Source organism: Phragmites australis, chromosome 17 (genome assembly GCF_958298935.1).
Source record: "Phragmites australis chromosome 17, lpPhrAust1.1, whole genome shotgun sequence".
NCBI lineage: Eukaryota > Viridiplantae > Streptophyta > Magnoliopsida > Poales > Poaceae > Phragmites > Phragmites australis.
Window position 1 is genome coordinate 24296080 of NC_084937.1, and position 19265 is coordinate 24315344.

Here is a 19265-nt window from a genome sequence, read left to right on the forward strand (position 1 = left end):
ATAGTTTCAAGTATAAATCAATTAGTGTTTATGTTAAGTTATAATCATAGTTTAGTCGCATATGTTAACCTAGCTTAAGTGCAGGTTAATCCTTTTGCTAATTAGATTAGTTTTTAGAATAACTAAATAATTAATCCTTTAATTAATGTTTAGAACAGATTATTAATTCATGCTTAGGCTATAGATTTAATCTTAGTATAATTAATACAATAAGTTAACTGGTGTAGCTGCTAGATAAATAAATACCAATCATTAGAACATAATAGATTAATTTAACGCCAATAATTAATTAATTACCCTTTAATATATAGTAATTAGATTTAAAGAATAATTTAACCTAGTAATTAATTACATGTATGATTTTGCAAAAGCAATAGTTTCTAGCTTAATTATAGTGGCAATTAAGAAACACTAGGTAATTAAGAATAAATACTAGATAACCATGGATTAGTGTTATAGATTAGAATATTAATCTGACACTTAAGCACATATAATCACCTAGAGTTATACTTACGTATATATGTATATATACTCACATACATATAGATATATGTATCACACATACGCTTATGTATGTACACGTGCACTTACCTACACATAAAAACCCTAACTGTCATTTTTCGACAGTTAAGCTAATAAACTCTCACTTGGTCATGATTTGGTTAAGCCTTTTCTAAGTTAATAAAACAACTACTTAACAACTAAACCTAGCTTCACTAAATAACCCCACTAGACTCTGCATGTCAATTTCGCATAGCTAAGAGTTGCCGATCGTCTTCCCACTAGGTTAGCTTTCGTCATTTTTCTCGGTTGTTCTTCTTTTGCTTTGATGTTCATTTGGTTTTGTTCTGGTATTCCTTTACTTAGTTTCTGTGCGTTTTTTATCGTTAATCTGCGTAGGCTCAAAGCTAATCATCTAAACAAGGATGCAAGAAAGGAACTAAAGGCGAGACACGATGATGAAGAACCCGGGAGACTCAAACGTCAAGACCAATCAAGATTTGACCTTCGTCAAGGCAAATCCTATCTCCTTGATCACTTTGAACCCATGTTTTCAATAATTTAATTGATCAACTTAAACTTGACTTATCATCGCATGTGCTATGTATTGTGCTATTTTCAACTGGTTGCAGTAGTTAAATCCTATCAAATAATTGTCATGTCTTAAATGTCATCGTTCAGAGTACATATCACCCTAGGATTACCTGTCATTGTCTATATTAACGTCAGACAATGCCTTGATATATAGCATGCTTAGGATGGAATACATCTCTTCGGAGATGTCGCTATGTAATACATCTCTCCGGAGATGTCGCTTCATTATTTATCAATTCAACTCATATGACATGAGTCTTTGATGATTGTAGAATCCTTGTTATAATGTGGGATATGTCAGGTGGGATGTAAAATGGGTGAAAGCTGTCTTGCCAGGGGCAAGTAGAGTTGTCTGCCAGTCTCTTTGGGGCTTGAGATACCGTGTGGTACTCATTGCTAATGTTGAAAATGGTTGCCTCGATCGTATAAGTATTGAATCATTCCGCCCTCATGCTAAGTGACCCCGGTGCAACCATGCATTCTGTATGGGTAATATTTAACTTTTCATTCTTTTGACCAAACTGGGCATCCTACTAGGAGATACGGGTGAGCAATGAGAACCCAAGCATCTATCAGATACTCGCAGGAATGTTTACTGACCCATCCACACTACATTGGTTAGTCGGGGAGTGCACCCAGTACGAGATCTATAGCACTTGGTATGTCTCGTAGTATGGTTCGACAAGAGAAGGTAATTGAAGTGTCTTGGTATGATTCACTCCTTTGCGTGCAACGGTTGGAGGCTAAGCATATCGCGTGGGGTATAATGTACAATATCTGCAGAGTGTAAATCTATTCGAATAGCCATATCCACTGTTATGGACATGCAAAGTAATGACCTCATAGGTTAGACTCAAGGGCATGTGTGTCTTTGATGAGTGAGTGTGTAGACAAGATATTCGTGTGATGAAGTTGTTAGTTCAATCCGCTAGGAGCTATATGGTACTAGAGGTACACTGGACACAATGATAGGGATTGTGGAGTCAGGTATAGCCCTTCGCAGGACCGAACCCCCCCCCCCTCAGGTATACCTTGTTACTTTGTTTAAATTGTTTTAAACCTATCAATAGAGAATATATAATGGATACCTGCATAAACTGTTTTATGCTTTAAACTAAAACCGTAAAACCTTATCCTTGAGTCATCCCTTATGCATCTACTCAACCTCCTGAAGTAGTATTAGGACTTGTTGAGTATCTTCCGTACTCAGTCTTGTTGCTTTCATATTGTCGAGATGGAGAGTCAACCTCGATCCAAATGAAGTTCAAGAGAAGAAGTCTAAGGTCATGTCCGCACTTGAGTTGCCTGTTGCATTGGGTTGTTCTGCATTGTGCCTCTTCGTTCCGATGTAGGCTCTTCTGCCTGACTGATCTGTTGTGGATCCTAGTCCACAAGATCATTGTTTGCTCTATTCAGATAATTATTTTACTCGAAGTATGTATTTGATATCATTCTATTGAATTTTGAGTGTATTAGCTACTTAATCCAGAGACTGATATAGAAGATATAGAGGAACCCGAGATCGAGGTCCTGACATTTCCCACCTATATATACGAAAGGAGACACCCATTATAACTAGAATTGTTCATTGTAATAAAACAAAGAAGTCTTCACCATATATTGTGCCTCTTGTTCTTATTCTATTTTAGGTATTGCCTGTGTTGGAGAGTTAAAGATGTCCTAACCATCAATAAAGTTATTCAATGGTTACAATGGGTGCAGAGACTTGTCAATGTAGCACCAGAGTTGATGAGCTTAAGGGCATAATTGTTTGCCCGATGAGTCCATTCTAGCCCAGTGAAAATGTATCTAATCTAACTTGGTGGGTGCAAATATATACCCTCATTCTGGTCCGAGAGCGATAGAAGAATCGAGCTTCACACTCGGTCATGGCCCGACGGATGCAGTTGCATCACATCACGCAGTATAGTGGACCCATAAGTCAGATACATCCAATCCCTTATACAGCATCAGATTTGACCAACTAAATAGAAATGTGCTCAAGCTATTTAGAAAGATGAAATTAATCAAACACTCTTCTTATCAACAAATATAGTTTCACTCAAACTACTTCCCTTAAACCTACATATACAGTCTAAACAGACAACCAATTCCACCCTAAGTGTAACACAGTTGTACACGTTCCGGACACGCTCTTGATCCCACACATGCACACCACTTTATCCCTCCCGTTGAGCCCGGCCTCTCCATTTCACCACAGCTTGGCACAGCTCCTTTTCCGAGCTGAATACTCCATGTCTGCAACCATCCATTCCCCTTTCCCCACGACGGAAGTCCTTCGCCCGTCCGCTCCATTGCCACACGACCAAATTATGGCCTAATCACACCAAAACCCGCTCCCTTCCAAACCCTCCCATCAGCCTATCTTATATACTCCCCTCTCTCATTGCCATTCCCAATTCACGAACGCCCAGGCGCAGGCAGCTGCGTTCACGTGTCCTCCAGCCCCGTAGCTCGATCCAACCTGTTGTTCCAACCACAAGAAACTGCAACCACCCGCTACAGCCCGCGACCCGGTAGGAACAGCACCATCGTCGATCCAATGGAAGAGGCCTAGCTTTTCTCAGGTTCCCGTGGCCTGCATGCTGCTGCTGGCTTCTTGCGAGCTGAGACCCTGGAGGCATGGCATTGGAGGCCGTGGTGCTGTCCCAGCAAGGTGGTCCCTTTGGGTGTGGCGCCATGGCAGGAGCAGTAGGAGGGGCTTGGAATGGCCTATTTGGTGGAGTCGAGGGGGTGATGGAGTTGGGCGGCAGTAGCTGGGACGCGGGTGCCGCGTGCTCGTCTATGCTGCTGCATGGGTTCCAGGAGCTGAATCACATCCCGGCCACCGGCGCGCCGCCAATGGAGCCCAAAGGGAGCGCGGGCGGCGTTGATCAGGAGGCCCCAGCGGCGGCGGTGGGGATGACGGCGACGGCGCCGGCCGGGCGGAGGAAGCGGCGGCGGACGAGGGCGGTCAAGAACAGGGAGGAGGTGGAGAGCCAGCGGATGACCCACATTGCCGTCGAGCGCAACCGCCGCAAGCAGATGAACGAGTACCTAGCCGTGCTCCGCTCCCTCATGCCGCACGCCTACGCGCAACGGGTAACCGACGAGTTCTCATGCACGTCCTGGCAATCTAGCATGATGCGATCGAATTGAGTGCGCGTTGCTGTGTGCAGGGCGATCAGGCGTCCATCGTCGGCGGCGCGATCAACTTTGTCAAGGAGCTGGAGCAGCAGCTCCAGTCCCTGGAGGCGCAGAGGCGGTCCAGGCAGCACCCGGCCGACGGCAGCAACGGCGACGCGGCTCCGTTCGCCGACTTCTTCACCTTCCCGCAGTACTCGATGAGCGCTGCCGCGGCGCCAGCTTCTCCTGCCGACGCTACCGACCGCGACAGCGCCGATGCCGAGGCCGAGGCGGCCGGGTCGAAGCCGTCGGCGGTGGCCGACGTCGAGGCGACCATGGTAGAGAGCCACGCCAACCTGCGGTTGCTGTCCCGGCAGCGGCCGAGGCAGCTGCTGCGGCTGGTGGTGGGGCTGCAGGGCCACCGGCTCACCGTGCTCCACCTAAACATGACCAGCGCCGGCCACATGGTGCTCTACTCGTTCAGCCTCAAGGTACACAATAGCCTAAGCTACTTCGCATTCTTCCAATCTACTCGTCAACAACTGAATCTATATGATGGATATGCTACATGGCTCTCCGTCCATCGTGTATACTGTAGTACTCATACCTGGTTAGCAATACCTCACTTGGAAGTCTCGAACGGTTGCTCCAAATATTTGAAGTTTTAGACATACACGGTCTCCAACGTGTTATTTCGTATTAGAATATATTTATAAAATTCAATGAACTGATAAGATTCTAAAAGTATTTTTAATATCTACACATATAATTTTAATGTTTCTAAACTAAATATGTTAAAAGTTATTGATAGTTAAAATTTTAAAAAATTAACCAGATCTTATCTAAAACGTCAAGTATTTATGATGAAAGTATTTATTAAATTAACGGAGAAGATAAGTGAGCTAAAAGGTTGCAATTACCTAAAAGAACAGTTCTTTGACTTGCTAATGGATGACCATATGATAGAAGAGCATTTTGTCAATGCAGGTAGAGGATGATTGCCAACTTACCTCTGTGGATGAGATTGCAACCGCGGCTCATCAGATCGTCGAGAAGATCCAAGAAGAGCAGGGTTGTTGCAGCTTAGACTAGCATCAAGCATGCATGTATATGCAAGTTTTTACCTCTTTTAGCAAGTGGAGTGAAGTGATAACCTTTGTGCAAATCAATAATGTAGTTATCAGCTCAAGCTAGTCTTGAATAACCTTAATGCATAATTTGTCTTTGTTCATAGCACTTGTAAGTTCTCTAAATTAAGAACGGACGTGTAGCTCAGTGGTACTAGCGTATTGTTGCTCGCGTCTGAATTGTGTGCGTCTCATGGGGTTTTTCCTAGAGTGTCCAGATAAGTTTGGATTAAACTAGATATATGTACGCGTGCACGTTCAGTGCTGCTGTGTGTTCCGACGTATTGAAAGTCTTAAGTCTCCTAATCCTATCTTATCGTGTGTTTGGACACGCAGGGGGTGTGTGCACGTGTGAGGTGAATGTGGAGTGCCTGAATTGTGTGCGTCTTAGTGGTACTTAAAAAAAAAAGTAAGGTCTCTATATTATGAAGGCTCCAGCTAGAGAGCAATTCCATGGTGCGTTGGAGATGGCACATGACATTCCTTGTGGGTGCTACCATGTTCACCACAGGATCTGACAATTTTGACAGGTGCTGTTTCACGCCTCCTTGGGGGATTCTGTATTTCTGTTCCCCTTGTGAAGCGTCATCCCCTGCCAAAACACCAAAAGATTCCCAACTTCTGTGCACACAGTTTGCAATTTCCTTTCTCGAATTTCCACTCTGCAAGTTAAGCTGATGCAAAGCATATCCATGTTGTGATCATAGAATCACAGAGTTGTGTATATCACAAATAAATAGACAAAATACATACCGGAGCAAGAGCAGCTCTAGGCCTTTCCTCCAAACCATATGCTCTATTGAATCCTTAATTGGGCTCAATGAGCCTGTATCTGGGTAATGGATTTCTGCAGATAACACAGTGCTTTTAAGGGAAAGAACAGGTATGGAGTATGGTCATATGGCGGAGCATGGACATCAAAGCGAGACTGAAAGGAGGAGCGATAAGAAAAGAAGAGCAAATAGCTTGCGCGTGTCCTCTCATTTACCCAGGAAAGGATTCTAAAACAGGGCACTTTTACCTGATCGACCTTTTACCATTTCTGTATAAGCATGATTGATCAAACAGTGAAAGAGCTACACGAACATGTCATCTCTGTGATGCATGCATCTGATTGATTGGACCAACAGGACAAACTACATGTGCATCTTGCTCGCATGCAGCATATCGTTTTCACACCCGAAATGTTCTGCTCTGAAGCAAAGAGCCACCTGAGTAAAAATAAAAAGCCCAACGTAGAGCTGAGTTTCATGAATCAACCAATTCACGGAAACCTTTTAGCTGCTACATAAAGGTACATGAACTGCTTATGCTTCAAATATTTAGGGGTTGTTTGGTTCTCGTCCATAGGAAGCCAAGCTAAATTTTGATCATGTTAAAATGAAGGTTATATCAAAATTAATTTATGTCAACTAATTTTTAGTTTGAGATCAAGCTAAAATTTTGACTGACCAAAAATCGGGATGGCCATTTAGGACGTCAAAATCGGGCATAGCTTTGTTATAAAAAAATTTTAGGGTGTGACTAAATTTTGGGTTTGAACCAAATAAAAATCAAATTTTAACTTAGCTTCTTAAAGGCAACCACCAAATAGCCCCGTGTGGATACTACGTACATCTATGTGCGAGCATGTGAGTGTCCATGAAAATGACAGGTCTGTGTAGCAAGAACGATAGGCATATTGATAAGATCACCGAACTAGACCATGATATTGATGATATATGCTTAGGGGCATAGATTGAAGGACCACATACTGTATATTCTATATTGATTCAACAGAATGCAGCTGCTTCAGCATAGGACAAAAAAAAAGAACAGCATTGCTCGAAATCAGCAAAAATAGGTCGTATGCTAAGACAAGATTGTTCTCAGTTAAGTGGACTAACCACAGGCCACAGCTCAATATACTAGTCAATATGAAAATCAATCTCAACAGCATACATGACATAGATCACATCTTTAAAAGAACTATAGTAAAAGGACCTACAGTTGAGGGCCCATCAACGACTTAACATCGTTTTTCGGGACTCCATACGGGTAAAGAAAGAAAACCTTCATGGTCCAAGTTGAACGCTAGAACCTTGACAAAAGCAAAAGCGTGGTATCAGGAAAATTATAGTCAGTTCTGTTGGGAGTCGAAGGTCAGAAAGCTAATGTAGTTAGGCACATCGAGCCAAGAGTGAGAAGGCACCAGCCATGTCACTCCAAATAGACAAATGTTGAACTATGAAGTCATAATTATTATGCCATCGCCATATCAGCGTGACGAAAATATGAGTCTCGTCACACCAACACCACGGCGCAAGCGCTTATAGCGTCTATCATATCGATGTGGCGCCGTTACGGGGTTCTATGACGACCAGTTTTGTTGTGACAGACGTCATTCCCCCAATAAAGGAGATGAGGAGCGGGATCGAGTTTGAGTGAGCCATATGCGTGTACTTGACCACTTGAACCATAGCCTTGGTCGCCGCCGCTGCCGCCCGAGATCAAGATCCGTCCACTGCTCGTGCTCCTCGCCGTCGCGCCCCGAGATCCTTGCACTCCCATGTCCCGCCCCTGCACCCCCCCCCCTGTCGTCCCCCAGCGCCTGGCCCCGCCTGGAAATCCCCTTCCAGATCTGGGCACATGGGAGCAGAGGAACAGAGAGAGCACCAAACATTGAAGCGAAGTGAGAACATTTTCCTGACTGACACGTTGGGTCAGATGGCATGTGGGGCCAGATTGCAGAGGCTTGATAGCGGTTGGTGGGTCAAATGGGCTGAACTGGGCTGATTTACGACTGCGTGCAGATTTGAGCCGACTCGGATTCGAAAGAGCTTGATCTCAAGAAAAAAAGATTGGAAAGAGCTTCGGGAAGAAATCTAAGCTGAGGAGAGGTTTGAAACTTTTGTGCTATATTTACATTGTCATTCGCTAATATAATTTTCTAATATCCTAAACTACAATATATATATTCAGTCACACTGATGTGTATATAACATCACCATACCGCACACCCGTAACAACTATGTACAAAGTACAGTATCGCTGTATTGGTTCTCACCAACCATAAGTAGCCTGTGAACAACTGGAGATCAGCAGCCATTACCCCGTCAAACAGCAAAGAGACAATAAATGGACAGCTTAACAGATGCATAATTTTCGCTTGCCGGGAACATAAGAAATAAGTCCACTTGAAGAAAGAGACGGGGAAAAGGCAAAGAGGAAGACAAGGATGGAGGAAGACGATGAAATGAGGGGCAGAAAGTCAAGCATAAGTGGATTTTTCAGTGGTTGCCAAAGGGAACAAAAGATAAACCAGTAGCACCATGGCAAAAGACTAGTGAAAATAGAGAACACATTGTCGGTTGGTGTAATATTTAATCATGCAAGACAACTTCCTTTACGCTGCACCTCCGGAACAAAAATGGCGTACTTGGCACGTCCATCAAGAATGGAATTTAGAGGTACATGAATGGTGAATCAAAGCTTTGAAGAAGTTTGTTACTCAAGCATTCTACATATTGAAAATCCCAGTCCCCTATTCTGAAATCCCATCCAAGTGTTTAGGTACAGGGACCATGCACCATCATAAGCAAACTTAGAAAATTGTTAAACAGAAGTAGAATTGATACAAAAGTAAATTTCTTTCATCAATCGGTATAAATGAAGTGACTGCTAAAACTCAATTAGTCTTTCAGATTTTGATAGATAGAATTCAACATTTTTCCTCAAGTCACATATACAAATGTTACAATGTGTACAAGTGAACTATGAGGTGTGATTTTAGAATATAGTTTGTGGGTTCTTAAGTGAATTCCTTGACAGGTGAGCATGTTTATTTGATATGAATTCTCTACTCTCTAGTGTAATATAGCTTAAAGAGAAAAGACATAGAACAGAATCTTGATGCAGTGAGCCCATATTTAGGAACTCTTTCTTTTGTTCCGCAGCTCTTGCTGCATTAGGTTGTAACTCCTTCTAAAAAGCAATGAATAAGCAGGCTCTGCTCGTTCGTCAAAAAAATATTTTTCATACTAAAGATGCATTTGCGATCTTGTTCCTTGCCATGCACCCCCTAAGCAGTCTGATTGTTCACGTGAAGAGACAGATCATTGCTGAGAAAAAAGAGTAGAACATAGAAAACAAGCATGCACCCACACTATCAAAAATCATTTGTAATGCAAAGCAAATAAAAATGAACAATTGTGTTACTATTTCTTATTTCAACTTGTTATTCAAGAAACTTATTGGAAACCTGCAAACAGGATAGGGATTGTACCTGGTATGTTGAACCATTATAGTGGCTCAAAGATTTTAAAACTGTTTTGCTAATAGAGTTTTTAAGCAAAGCTGGTACCGCTTAAGAGATCACAAAATTGAGTTTTGTTAATGAACATAACCATCAAGTTCATATTTAACTGGGGATAATTGCAGTCAAGTTTTGTCAAATCACCATGAAATACCTCTCTATACCACAAAAGGAATACTATTTTAGAAGCAATTAAATCAGTGTTGTAATCATAATCAAATATCTCTTTCAAAACATAAAATGGCATAAACCAAGCTACATGGACACTAACAAAAGCCAAGGACAAACTGAACATTGCATCAAACCTTAGACATGTAAGGAACTAACTATATCTAATTGCATGAGTTTTTCAACATTATCCTTTATGTTTAAAATGAACAAAAGCTTCTTAAATTACTGAAAAAACAGGTACCTCAATTTGGTGAATCTTCCCAACTTGATCTGCAGGAGCACACCACAGTATTGTATTTCAGTTCATTTATTATCCTGCCAACAGGAAGAGCACGCATGCAAAATTTACTATATGTTAGCACACTTGATACTCTATTACTAGTTATGCTAACTAGATCTTAACATCCACATAATAAATAAGACAATCACATGCCGAATTACTAGTTTAAGTTTGCATTCAATATGTGATCAATGCTATCCATACAAAGATGACAAATAACAATATCATACCCTACCACCAGGAAGTATTGGTCTCCCAAGCTACAGATTCTTGATTTAGTGCATTAGCTCCATTCCTTTTTGAGACCAATAGACGTTGATGTAGGCAGATAGTCCATTCCTTCTTGTATAATTGCTACATAATATAAATATATGGAGAAGCCAAACATCAGCTTCTTCCCCAAAATTCACTCAACCCAAGTTTTGAAACTATGGTACAGGAAACTTGGGACTTGGAAGCTAACACCAGCGCATCAACTCAAGAAATCATTATCTCCCAACAACTGCTCTTGTCAACTCACACACCCCAAAGGACATTTTCTTCTTTGAGAGCTACTTCAACTCTCGAGTTTACACTTTCTATCAACAGGCACTGACACACTACCAGCTCCCGGCTTTGCTGAGGCTGCACCCCCTTGACAGTAAAATCATGCCGACTCACAGTCGCAGCATGGTGCCACTGGAGCGGCCATTCCGTGAGAAGAAGAATCCCAGACCACTGCTTGACATGGACCTGCCAATCTTAAACCGGCCTGCCTGACAAGAGGATGAAGATGTCCCTGCTGCCTCCTTCTCCCCCACCCTGAAGAACCTCATCTCTCGGCCACTAGACAACTTGCAATTAGACTGCACGTCATCATCCTGAGCTTCAGGCACAGCTACGAGGAACAACGGCGAGTCCATGGACGCCGAGCGCCGAATTGCCATGGGCGTCACCCTTCCATTCTCATCCGCTACAGCTGCCGTGTCCTCACTTTGAGTGTCTGAAGAGGCATCGGTGTCCACAGAAACCTCTGCCTGCGATTCCAAATTCGACAACGACATTTCATCAACCACTTCGCGCTCTTCCTGTTGGGCGCCATCTGCCTCAGCCTCCGTGACCGCGGCGGGGAGATCGGCGGGAACGGCAACGGGGGAGCGGCAGAGCGGGCAGTTGACGTGGGCGCGGAGCCAGGTGTCGATGCAGGGCGCGTGGAACGGGTGGGCGCAGCGCGGGAGGAGTCGGACCAGCTCCCCGTCGCTGAACTCGCCGAGGCACACCGCGCAGTCCCCACCCCGCCCCACCCCACCGCGGTACTCCACGGTGGCTATGGACGCGATGGTGGCCTCGTCGAGCCCCACCGTGCGGATGTACCACACGTGGTGCACTACCCTTCCCCTGCCGCCCCCCTCCTCCTCGTCGCCATCGCCGAACTCATCGTCGCCGGGAAGCGCCCCTCCCGAGGCGGCTGCGGCCGCGCGGCGACGGCGGCGCAGGACGAGGCGGCGGCGGCGGTAGAGGAGGAGCGTGGATAGGGCGAGCGAGAGGAAGAGGAAGACGGAGAGCAGGGAGACGATGAGGAGGAGGCGCGCGGGCGCGTGGCGGTCGGCGTCCGGCGCGCGGGGGATCACCGGGATCGGGGGCGGCGGGGGCAAGGCGTAGTCGGAGCATCTGGCGCCGCCGGGGCAGAGCGGGAGGCAGTCGAATGGGGTCTCCGTGCAGTTGACGGTGACGGTCGCGTGCGGGCTCACCGTGTGCATGGCTACCTCGGATCCCACAGCGGCGGCGTGGCCTCGGCGGCGCGCATCGGGGCTGGGGTGCCCTGGCCGCGTGCGCGAGGTGCGGCGTCAGTGGTGGTGGTGGCCTGGTGAGGGTGGAGAGTGGAGACGTGGAGTGGATTGGTCGCTGTTGGGTTTGGTAAAAGGTTTGGCGAATCGCACCAGCAGGGGTGGAGCTGGAGCGCATGGAGTCATGGACTGCCGACGACGACTGCCGAGTACCGAAGACTTACGAACTCTGCGAACACTCTCACTGACCGTGTAGGCCCAAGAACCTTTCCCTTTTCCTGGCCCACCGATCATGACTAAGTACGGTTTCGTTATAAAATGACGTTTGCTCATGCGCTTAGCCGCAGCTGAATTTGGTGTGGAAAGTGAAACACTCGTTGGACCATGATTAGTAACCACTCATCGGTACATTTTGCCCGTGCTTTGCAGCAAAAATATGATATAATCTACTTATATGTTATAGCGAAAAATATATTTTACTCATATGTTATAATAAAACATAAATATTAAATTAATAATATTAAATACAAACTTAAAGTAGTGATATAGATGTGATGTATGAGTGTCATCGAATTAATACGTCAGAAATAATATTGTAGTTTGATTTTAGATAAGATAAAAAAAAAATATCCTTAATTTTTTATTTATTTTTAAGTAAAATCGGTATCATATCGGTATCTAATAATGAGATGAGAAGGTCAAAAGGGTAAATATAGATAATATATATGAGTAAATTATATGAATTTTAAAAGTTTTTATTATATAGGAGAATGAGAGAAAAATAGATTACGTGAGAACCAACTTATATATTTTATTTTATATAGTAAAAATTTAGATACATGATTTCATCTTCGACGATCTGGATGTAACGGGCAGAGAGGTGAAGGGGTTCCTAAATGCTTGGCAGTGGCCGTGATCGTGCAGTACCGGTTAAAAATGGAGAAGCTTCTGGCTCTGGGCCTCTGGCTATGGGTGAGGCAAGTGATGGATTGGTTAATCGTGCGGCTGTTTAAGGATGTGTTTGGTTTTTTTGATCTTTTCTATTTTAATTTAGCAGATGTGTAAAATTTTAAAAATAAGTATATTTAGTTGTATATATCTACTATTTAGCACGGATGTAAATATACAACATTATCCTAATCTTAATCGAGCTTCACTTTATAGCCTGAATAAACGGGTTTATTGGTCAATATCACAAAATTATCTTTATACAAATAAACAATTCTAATCTTAACTTTTACGTTCATTCATACGAACTTAAATTCAATCAAACAAATATAAAACTTAGTTAACATATCAAACAAATATAACCAACTAAATACTCTTTATTTTTAATAAATAATACTCAATTCAATTTATTTCCCCTCTAACTACTTATACGATACATCCTTACCAAACCTCCTGCGGAGTCGTTTTGTTAGGCAAGTGCGGTTAAGTTAATCCAGGTTTCAACGCAATCAATGGGCAATCACACGTCATATCGGATGATGACAAATGGATGAGGCGTTCTTGAATCTTTCCGGATGCGCCAGTGGCATCGGCCTCAGATGGTTTTTGAACTCCTCGCGGTTTGAGTTTGAACAAACTCAGCTCGAGTAAATTTGACCCTCTCGGTAGTGGATCGTGTAAAATGACCAAACTCGGAAAAGGACACGTCTTTTTTAACTTTTTATAAAAGGTCATGCTAATTTGTAGTCATATGAAAATAACATTTCAATCAAGCAACATCCTGATCGATTCGATCTTCATCGGATGGCTAGAGTTGTTTGTTCAACCTCTTGACAGATGCAGCAGGTCGCTTTGTTCCCTCCTGCACGTGTCTGTGGTGCGTGGGAATCCGCTTTCACTGTCTTTGTTGCGCTAATCACCCCATTTTAAAGCTCTCTTGTCTTGTTACCGACCCATCAGCTATCCGTCGTCTAGCTCGTAGTTGACGATGTTTCCATCGTTTCACACACTCCGCTCCTATATTTTTTTTTACTCTTCACCACTGAATACAACTGTAGTATCTGAACATGAACGTGCGCATTCACTCCACACACACCTAACGCACGCACATGCTAGCCCTATAATTACACACAGCTTAAAGAAAAACGTCTAACCAAAAATTATCAGGACCCAACAAAAATCCCGAAGACGACGAGCACGTCATAATCCCTTCTATAAGGTCCGGAGAAATCCGAAATAAATCAGATCCTCCCGTGCGTCACTGGACTTGAAGCCCGGGTGAGCTCGGCTCAATACCCTAGCCTTACCACCGTGCCTTCGCTCCTACATTTATCTTCTCTATGAGGCCGATTTGCCTCACCTAGAGCTCTTCTAAGCCCGATAGTCATAAAACTCTCCAACCTCAAATACCCCAGAGCCCAAAACCTCACCGGTGGCGTGGAAGAATGTCACGGATCAAAACCGAGAAATCAGGAAACGTTTTATAAAACGTCAACCGGGCTTAATATGGCCCATTAGCCAGGTCGGACTAGTTGGGCTTCCCGTTGGTATATCTGCGTAGGCTCAATCTTGAAATGGGCCGACGGGCCGGGCCGCGATGCCGCATTCAAAGCCTTTGGCATGGGGCAAGCCACATCATCACGCACTAATTAAAGCCTGCATCAGCAGAGCGACTCAGTTATCCAGATTCCAGAGTAATAAGGTTTGTTTAATTCCCTCGTGCGAAATTCTTTTCTACTCTACTCTATCGCGTCGTCAATTACGGCTACGAATCGAATTATTGGTCTGACAATAACACAAATTTAATGTTGGCGTAGGCAATCAGGCACGGAACCTAGAGCTGACCCGGCGAGCTGATCTACTCTAGTCTCTTGTTCCTTTCTTGCCTTTGGGCTCACCTAACCGATCCTCCATGGCGACCCTCACCTTGCCGCCGACCGCCGCCGCCGGCCAGGCCACCCAAGAAGGCTTACCAGAGTATGCGCCCGCCATCTTTGTTGCTTTTTTTTTGCTTGGGTTCTTCGTAAGACTCGACCTACCAAGGGATTGATGTGAAATTTGATGATTTCTTGGTGTTTCTCTTTCTGATGCAGCGGGATCAAGAGCCCAGCCGGCGATGCTGCAGATCCAGCGGGCTTGGACTCCGGGTACGTGTTCTCCGAGCAGGAGTTGTGATTTGTTGCTTGCTTTTTGAGACAAGGACTCGTGGGTTTGTCTAACGCGGTTATTTCCGGTGAACAGGTGGGTGGTTCTTGGAAAATCGGACATCGTCCCGGCGGATTTGGCCGCGGCAGCGGCCGCCGCTGGCCATCAGCGCCTCGGATTCTCGCCCCTGCCGATGATTCCTATCTGGTAGGAATTGGGAACAACGATTGTGCATATCAAAATAGGATCTTTCTGATTTGTATGATTGATATCTCCCTTGCTTCGCTCAGGGCGCAGATGGTGATTGGGGGTGTGGTTTACACGGTTGTGCCGTTTTACAAGAGGGCCAGGAAGGTCGAAGGTATGATCCGATCCATACAATTGTTAATTTCAGGGCACAGATGGTGCTTGGGGGTGTAGTTCAGGATTGGTTATCAGTTTAGTCATAGTCTATAGATGATCAGATGACGTCTAGAACACTAAGGTTTGAGTTCTCTTTAACACAAATTTGGATGTCTATTTCTTCTTATTTATAATGGCACCTAGTTCCTCGTAGGTTGGTTGAGTTTTATAGATGATCGGATGAATTACAAACTGCTGCGACATGTTCATATACTCTAGTTCTTTTTTAGAGGAAAATTGGCAGGTGTTCTGCCTTCTCATTGTAGTAGGGAAAGAGTATTTACATGAGCCAGAGGCTCAAAGAAACTTTCCAGAACAAACTACTACTAAAACAAACATGCTCCAGTTCTTAACTACTTATTGCAATGATTGAATTGCTATATCAGGAGAAACGTTAGACAATGTGGAAACTGCAGTGGAGGTTGTGGAGCATGTCGCTGAGGTGACAGAGAAGCTAGCTGCTAATGCGGCCAGTTCCCTTCCAGAGGATGGGTCTCCGGAGAAGGTGGCCGTGGAAGTTGAGTGCATTGCTGAAGTAGTGGATAAGGATGCACATAAGGTTGAAGCGGTCATTAAAAAGGTCTGTGATGCCTTATTTATGCTCTTACTTGAAATTGAATGTCTCAGCACATTGAGAATATGTCAATCCTACATGAGAAATTGAAAATCATATGTATGTGTTAATTTGTAGTTGGCCGTGCTTTCTCATTAGACATTAGTAAAAGCTACCCATGGAAAAAACATGTGCAAGAACAAATTTCTTACCTTTTAAGTTTTAGGAAATTTCTGAGTTTTGACCACTTCAAACAAGGGATTTCTTACTTTGGGTTACCTGTTTCTTGTAAGAAACTGAGGACAGATTCAATCCCTTCTAGTAGTTCCACATACCAAGAATTGAATTGACTTGGAACTGAGGAAATCATGTGCAAACTTGTTAGTGAAAAATAATGATTCTAAGGTTTCTTGCAGAACATGCTTTTCTTTTCGACCAAGAAGAAAACACTCCTGTATCTGCTTTAATTCGGAAACACTCTCAGAACATACTTTTGGTAGCTTCAAACCAAATTTATAGGGGAAATTATGAAAATACCATCGTAAAAGAGCGCTTGTTGCTAAATACCATCGCAAACGTGAAAAACTCTGGAAAATACTATTGCCGGCGTTAAAACGCCATGAACAGTACTCGACAGCTCCAATTTCAAAATAGTGGTCTTTACTTCAAAAATCTTAGAACTTTTTGTACATGTTCCATAATCCATGTGCAACTCATTTTAATTGGATTCACTCAAAAATCCTATGTAGAATTTAAACTAAAATTCTCCAAAAAAGACTACTTTTATAACTTCTAACAATTATTAGAGCCTCAAATAAATTCCAAAAAATCTGGGAAAAAATTCATAAATATTTTTATTATGTGATGGACTAATTTCTAAAATTATTTTCAGCCATATGTTATATGGTGACAATCAAATTTAATTAAACGAAGAATATCACATTAAATGATAGAAATGTATAAAAATAGAGCATTACAAATAAATTCATTTTTTCACCATATAACCTAATGAAGAAAATAATTTTAGAAATTATTCCATTATATAATAAGAATATTAGTAAATTTTCCCATATTGTTTGGAATTTATTTGATGCCCTAATAACTGTTAGAAGTTATAAAGGTAGCCTTTTTGGAGAATTTTAGTTTAAATTATATATAGGTTTTTTGGGTGAATCCAATTAAAATGGGTTGCACATGGATTATGGAGCACATACAAAAAGTTCTAAGATTTTTGGAGTAACAGAAGACTACTATTTTTGAAATTAGAGCTGTCGACTACTGTTCATGACGTTTTAACACCGGCGATGGTATTTTCGAGAGTTTTTCGCGTTTGCGATGGTATTTAGCAACTCAACAACTTTACGATGGTATTTAGCAACAAGCGCTCTTTTGCGATGGTATTTTCATAATTTCCTCAAATGTATACTGCTGAACTGTACAGTTTATGTTGCATCTAGCTTAGATGAGAAACAGTTTGGTTTCATCCTGTTAAAGACCGTTTCATGTCTACAGATACTAGTTGCACGGGTTATGGAAAAAGATTAAATCTCTTCTAATGTCCTTACCAATGCAGATTGAAGATCTGAGTGACCGGATCGACGCCGCAGTGGAGCCTGTCATTGAAGAGCTCGAGAAGGACTTCAAACCGGACCCAACATCCACTGGTGGATCAGATGCCCAGAAGTAATACTTCATGTAGATTTGGGGGGGGGGGGGGTGCAAAACTTAAGTGTTCCTCGTTGTAAATATTGTTGTTGTTTTTCCGTTCTTCCTGAATGCCTTCGTGTAATTATATGCTTTCGATGCCCTATGAACTAGAACTGCACCATGGCTACAGTAAAGACATGGTTATGGTGCGTGCTGGGTGCTCGAATCTGGAGCGTCCTGATGGTCAAAATGTATTGACAACTACTACACTGAATGTGGATTGCTGTATGAATTTTTAGGATTTTTAATTTATGTTTGACGGTGAGTAGTATAGAACTACTGTATCTTAGGATTTTTTTTATCCTTGGCATATATCTTCATTTTTGGGAAAGAAGTCACTATGTATAAAAACTATCAGTAAGTTTTAGAATATCTCTTAATTAAAGAAGTTTATCCTTAAATTTAAGGATGACAGAATCTTATTAGAAAAAAGAGTTCGCATGATACACGATAACTCTCATGTATATATACGGAACAAGAGAACCCTGCGAAGGACAGATCCAAAAAATAGATTTAAGCTCATCTAAGTCATTACATGCCATTGAAGTCTACAGAAGTTTTACGTGTTAACATCTCTTTCCGACTACACACAAAGAAACCATCCAACTAGATTTAAATCTATCTAAATTAGCCACACATCCCCTTTAATAGTCTTGGAAAATAATATAAAGATAAATAGGACGTAGGCATAGCGTTGGCACCACGTTGTGGAAATTTGCAGTGATTAACTACGTGACCAAGGAGTACAATTTGATGGAGGTGAGGAAGAACGACTATTACGCCTGCTTCGGCAGCAACGCGCTGAGCAACGACGACAGTGGCTTGACTAACATCTCATGCTCACAGCCCCTGGCACATGCTACTTCATCTGTAACATCACCATCCACTGCACCATCGGCATGAAGCTCGTTGTCCCTGTCACCGGGGCAGGCTCTCCCTCGGTGCCTTCGGGTGTGTGAGGAACGTTGAAGTTCTAAAAGTGAAGGGTAAATTGGGACATTTAGAAACCTAACAAAATTGGCTCTAAAAACTTCACAAGATAAATCTATCTCAATTTCTATCTAAATATGCTCTAGATTTATCTAGTGTGTTTATTCTACCACTCAAGAGGATTTTAACCTACTCTAGTAAGATAAATTGCAAATATGTAAATGCGAAAACGTAATTAAGCTAGAGAGACAAACTCGGCATAAGAGATTTTTATCCTGTAGTATCGATGGTATAAATATCACCCCTAATCTATGTTGAAGCTTCATCAAAGATATACTCCCGATCGGTACTCGATCATGACTCTTGAGCCACCAAATCAAGGCCTCAAGCCGGATGAGCCACTAAGCCACCAAGATAAGGTCTCACCACTAGCTTCTTTTCCGGTTACTTGCCGTTGTGATCACTTCAGAGCTTAAGTCACCAAGGCAAGGGTCTCTGCGTCCCCATACACGTATCTTACCGTCAGTCCACATCAAGTCGAAGGGTCAACAAGCTTGAGCCACCAAGGCCCAAGATATCAGCGAGTCAACAAGACTCTAAGGTGCCGACGTACCTCTTGGTAGACACTAGGATCACTCTCTAATCCCTTCTTCAAGCTGCAACACATAACTATAACTCACTCTAGGCCTATAAGCACTAAACACTCTCTAACCTTGGATGA

At 42.9% G+C, this 19265-nt stretch overlaps 3 protein-coding genes across 3 annotated transcripts; 2 read left to right on the forward strand and 1 right to left on the reverse strand.

The window, feature by feature from the left end:
* The first annotated feature begins 3306 nt into the window (after positions 1–3306).
* Positions 3307–5461, forward strand: LOC133897445 (transcription factor bHLH94-like). Its single transcript, XM_062338178.1, has 3 exons — positions 3307–4197; positions 4275–4712; positions 5209–5461. The coding sequence occupies exons 1-3, from the start codon at positions 3739–3741 to the stop codon at positions 5311–5313; spliced, it is 1002 nt and encodes a 333-aa protein (XP_062194162.1). The 5' UTR covers positions 3307–3738; the 3' UTR covers positions 5314–5461.
* Positions 5462–10250: 4789 nt separating this feature from the next.
* LOC133897804 (E3 ubiquitin-protein ligase Os04g0590900-like) lies at positions 10251–12060 on the reverse strand. The gene has a single exon (XM_062338633.1). It carries the CDS (start codon positions 11830–11832, stop codon positions 10750–10752), a length of 1083 nt encoding a protein of 360 aa, XP_062194617.1. The 5' UTR covers positions 11833–12060; the 3' UTR covers positions 10251–10749.
* Positions 12061–14577: 2517 nt separating this feature from the next.
* On the forward strand, positions 14578–17866 carry LOC133897735 (uncharacterized). The gene is made up of 6 exons (XM_062338552.1): positions 14578–14784; positions 14901–14954; positions 15049–15159; positions 15243–15313; positions 15741–15934; positions 17481–17866. The coding sequence occupies exons 1-6, from the start codon at positions 14720–14722 to the stop codon at positions 17592–17594; spliced, it is 609 nt and encodes a 202-aa protein (XP_062194536.1). The 5' UTR covers positions 14578–14719; the 3' UTR covers positions 17595–17866.
* Positions 17867–19265: the final 1399 nt, after the last annotated feature.